General features: G+C 43.7%; 1 protein-coding gene across 1 annotated transcript in view; it reads right to left on the bottom strand.

Annotated features, from left to right (window-relative positions):
* Nucleotides 1-3,508, bottom strand: part of LOC306943866 (collagen alpha-1(XI) chain-like) — a 126,769-nt gene extending 123,261 nt beyond the window's left edge. Inside the window, exon 1 of the mRNA XM_079530377.1 lies at nucleotides 3,086-3,508. Coding sequence (XP_079386503.1) covers nucleotides 3,086-3,203 — 118 coding nt within the window. The 5' untranslated portion in view covers nucleotides 3,204-3,508. The remainder of the gene's footprint in view (nucleotides 1-3,085) is intronic.
* Between the last annotated feature and the right edge of the window lie 1,809 nt (nucleotides 3,509-5,317).

Genomic DNA, 5,317 nt, shown 5'->3' with positions numbered 1-5,317 from the left:
GGTCTTTATTGGCAAACTAGAAAACACAGGTCCCTGAGCAGCTTTATATATACATATTGCTTCTGAATCTGCGGAACCGATACAGATAGAGATAGAATTCAGTTAACCACAGCGGACATACACACAGGGATCCATACTGTACTGGTCCACAGTACCACAGCACTGAGCACAGACACCTGAGTTCATTTGAACCCACAGCAGACAACAGTGAACTTGCTTTGTACTGCTTCACAAAGCACCAACCAAATAAAATGCAGTTCTTGGGTAACAAAAGCCAACTTTTAAACCTCACACCGATTGCCTCATAAAAAGGAAGAAAAAAATAAGTCTGTGGCTCTTCTGAATATTGTCCCAACTAACTACAGAGCTACTGGTTCATGAAAAAAAAGTTTAAACTAAAGGTCTCTTTGTGAGGTTCAGAATGCCTTTCTGCATTACTGCATACCTCAAGGCCTCATATATTCCAGATGTGCTGAATTGGCCAGGAATCGCCCCCACCACCAACCCCACCCCCAACCCCTTTCCTTCTCTACTCACTAGCTCCTCCTACTCACAAAAGAGCTCGAAAAAACAGGCAATATCCCAAAACCATTAAAGACCCCAAATGAGCGTGCACAGCTTTTTTTAAAGGAATTTTCAGCCTTTAGGACATACAGTGCCAGAACGCAGGGTGTTTGCAACACATCTTTAGCAAAGACTCCCCATCTAATCCGCCCCCAACAGAGGAATAAAGCACATCACTAATGATAAGGATGCAAAACCACAAGAGAGAGCCAGGGTTTTGACTAGGCCACTGCCTACAGCACCACAGCAGCTCTGAGGCAATCCACAGACTTGTCTGAGGGGGTAAACTTACAATCTTGCATGCTGTCAATGACACGTTTTGCTGGCTGCTGTTGAAGGCTTTTTTGATATACTACCTGCCATGTTAACAAGCCACATAACGTGTCAGAGGGTGCACATTTCCTCGCAGACAGAGCTGACACATAAGTGACATTTGAAGTGTCTGCTCAAACCATTAGAGAAAATTCATTTCCAAGTCGGCAACACAGCCCCAAAAAACAATCCTTAATGATATAGTGGAACCATGAAGTCGGATGCCTATTTATACTGTTGTCAGCTGCGTTTTGCTCACAAGACTACATACACAAGAATCGTGCCACATGGATTGACCCATTATGCTCCGTTATATGGTATAGTTTGATGTTTAAGTTTAGCCTTGCAAGCAACTTTGAAATCCCTGATATTTTGACTTCACAATTTTGTGGGTTTGATCTGCGGCACAATGTCTTGGGATGCCTCGCTGGTCTTTTTCGTGTCACTGCCATCTACTGAAAGTTGGCAGCACAAGTGGCAATTACAGTCCATTGGAAAGCCTGTAAATGTTTGCTAGCACATCATGCAATTATGGTTAGTTTAAATATCAGACAGAAAGGAAAGATGGGCAATGGGCAAGCCACTGTGGTCGTGATCTTTTCATTTCAGGGAGCTGTCTGCAATATGGCCTGTACTGGGTGAATTCTGAATGTATGATCCATGCAGTTAGTTCAATACTAAAAAGCAATTGGTTGTGGGGGTTAAGGGGTGGGTCTTGAAACTTGACAGGAAGTGTCCACTGTCCAGCCAGTATGCAATGCATCCTGGGAGTAGCTTGCTGCTTCACAGATGACCTAAGATGCCATCTTAAAAAAAAAACTGTGGACTGTGGAACTAAATTATTCTCAGTATGTTTGTATATGTTCATAATTCAATCAAGTCATAATTATATTACAAAGCAGGTGAAATGGGAGAAGGTTAGGTTGTAAAAGAAAGCATATCCAAACTGGTCTTGACCAAAACATATTTTGACTGTATGGCTTTGGGGACAAAAGAAAGCTACTCTAGTCTGGACCACATTTTCCTAAAAGAACAGCATGTGAATCTGACACATACCTGCCTTAAAGTAGGGAAACTACTCGACAGATTTCTTTTTCCATTAACGCCCCTTATTGGACTTGGTGGGAACCAGGATAGTGTGGAGAAATGGTGAGCCTTCTGGCCAGCTTGTGTACTTCACTCCGGCTACCCAAGGGGTTAAAATCATACAGTATGGCCAATCTGTTCAATCAAATAGATCTCATCATTTTATACAAAGCTATCCATTTGCAGGACTGATACATATGTAATATGCTAATATGACTTAATTATTGTTGGCAAATTACATAAATGGAAAATCTATCACAGAGAACGGTAGAGAAGAAAAAGAGGGTGGGCATTTAGAAGAACGTAAGGGATTACTTTTTAGTCAACCCACTGTCACAGTGAGTGTGCCATTGCGTAAAAGCCTTGCGTAAACCCAAAACGACCCAAGCGGACATATTTGCGATGGGCCTACTCTGAATAGAAAATAGGAACGCAAAAAAATTAGCATGTTAATTAGCTTAGCCTCAGGGCTGAGACGGAAAATGTGAAATGTGTCTTCACTCCTCTGGACTAAAGTGAACTCTCTCCTCTAGCTGGATGTGTCTTGTATCAGTCTAGCCCAACTCACGGACCACCACCAAACCAAGTATATTTTCTTTAGCAGAATCCTTCAGTTTCTCATCCAGAAAAGAGCTTCGGCACATTTAATAATTGACAACATCCCTCTCTTCGCCAGAATAACCACACCTGGATGGCAGATTCCAGCGCAGCGGCATCACAGGAAGGAGCCCATTATAGGCCAACCTTCACCTGCACGCCAGCGGCTTTCTCAGCTGGCTCATTTTCAACACAGTATGCGGACTTCTGGGGGATTACGCGTAAAAGGAGTAGGCTACAGCTTTTTTACGCAAGTTAGCCAAAAGAGGTGCACAAATCAGATGAGTTTACAATGCGAGAGATAGCGAAAGAAGATGAGAATGCTTTAAGTTGTGTGGAATGTCGATCGTGGCATGCAAGATAGATCGGATTTCTTTCATTTCGGACGTTTTCAGAATAAAGACTTTGAACACATGGGGGTCGTATGCTACAGGTTCCATGTCATTTAGGTGTCGTCGTTTGATAACAGCCTGTGTCAAAAGGATCGCCCTCGAGATGTTGAAATGAACTGGCTGGGACGTCTTACCTGCTCTGACATTAGCGGCTTGGAGAGTTAAAGTTAGTGTGATGACGATAGTGGTTAGCGCGGAACTCCAAAGCGGTCGTTTCGTTTTCCACCTTGTGGACCATCTTTGCATCTCCATGGTGACCGCCGCTGTACAAAAAAACGGGCGACCTTAAATAAAAATGGTCCCTTCCACAATCCTCCACACTCACACACAACAAATATATGATGTGTTTTCTACAACAGAGCCATGTGTGCAAAGTAGTGCTGTATGCTTCTTAAGAAAGCCAAACTGGGCCCTTGTGATCCGCTCCCCCTAAGCCCGGCTCTCAGACTGAAGGTAAAGGGCTCTTCATGGGAAAAAAAGAAAAAAGGAAAGCGGAGAGCATTTGATTCCGAGTGAGTGGCGCGCCGACGGGAGGCTGGGCTGCTAAACCACTGATCCGAGGAGGGAGAGCGACCGACTGCAGGAAAACTGACACTGGAAAATCCTCCCTACATCAAATCACCAGTCTCCAAAGTTGGTTGAGGACCCGCCCCTCAAATCCTCTACCAGAGGGGCTAGTACAGCATCATGAGAGGCGCATCATCTCACGGACTCACGATATTATCACAACTAATTATAGATAGACCCCACAGTGCAGGGCAGGTCATGTGAAACTGAAAGAACTCTAAAACACACTAAAAACAGTTAGTTCACCTATCTGTTGGGTTAATCACAGTCACACACAAGCCTAGGTTCTCTGTTAATATAACAAAGCCAAAGGAAGGAAAAACATTCCCAAATTGCTTTCATAGAACACACTGTAATCTTGATCAGGCTTAAGGTGATGGAGAGAAAGATAACAGTAGGTCTATAAGAAGGGTGACCATTAAATGCAAATTAAGTGGGGGGGTGGAGTAGGCTTCAGACATTTCCTGAATGCCTGAGAAGTGAAAGAAAGGGGGGGGGGGGGGGTGGATAGCCCCTTGCGTTGGCCAGTGTCTGATATAGCAGCCCCTCTGGCCAAAATAAAAATGTTTTCCAGATTCTAGGATTTTCCTCAAAGAGCCTTCCACTCTTTGGTTGGACTGCATGCGCTCCCGCGGTCTGAACATAATTAATGGTGAGAAGATGACTGGAACAAAGAATGGAAGCACAGGTGGTAGCTATAGAGGCCTGCCCTTGATTTGGTCTAGCCTTTAGTGTGACGTTGAAAGACGTTTCTGACAGTGTAATGGCAATCATTGTCAGACAGATCCAGAACACACAGCAGACACCAGAGCCATGTTTATTCTGAAGTGGATGCATGATTCCGCATGATGATGTGAAAGAAAAAAGAAGCCGAAAAAAGAAAGAAGAAACATTTTCTTCTTTCTTTGCATTGCTTTGCAGGTGGAGACATAATGGTCTAATGTATGATTACCATACGGGGACGTGCTGTAACATGAAGATTAAGGGTTCTGTAATGCATAATGCAAATTCCACACAAAGTAGTGAATGTACACGTCGCAGATGGCAGACCCACATCTCTGAGATTATGCTGAAGATGTGCCTGTATAAACCTGGTTTAGATTAATCCCTTTAAAGACTGTGTGTATTTATTAATTTTTCATGCAGGGAAAGCCTGCAAACACATTAGCTCTTTTTGCAGTGATGGCTTGATTCACACACTTCATATCGTCGCTGTCGGGTGGAAACCTTAATTGTACCTCCAAACCAGTTTTTTTTATTATTTCAATTTGTTTTAAATAAAAATCAATCAATCAATCAATCAATGATCAATCAAAATGTAACTGGCTTGTTCATACACTCAACAAAACAATTAAGTCACAAAGCATACATACTCTTTTAGTGGCAGCGGTGGCCGAACGGATTGCGGCTCGGTCTTGATACCGGAAGGTCGCCAGTTCAAATCAGCGGTCCGACACGTTAAAATTACCACCACTGAAGTGCCCTTGAACAAGGCATTGAACCACTACGATGAAATGTTCTATGAGCAGGGCCTGGCTGGAAACAAGTTCTTGAGCTTAGCCCAGATACCCTGGGTAAATATAGTAATCATTTCATTTCTCTAACATGGAACCCGCAAGGCAGGATGAAGAGAGGAAGACGTAGCTACCTGGAGAAGAACCACTTCTGGCAGAAGAGCTGTCTTGGCAACAACTGGATTGGAGGGCAGTCAGGGCATAAGACGAGGATGGGGGAGTTTCAGCCTACATTTCCAGTTTTCCACCCACCGTCTGTCCGGGCTATGGCAACACGACTGCGAC

Source organism: Electrona antarctica (assembly GCF_951216825.1).
Source record: "Electrona antarctica genome assembly, chromosome: 19".
Lineage (NCBI taxonomy): Eukaryota > Metazoa > Chordata > Actinopteri > Myctophiformes > Myctophidae > Electrona > Electrona antarctica.
This window is presented reverse-complemented; position numbering and strand designations above follow the sequence as displayed.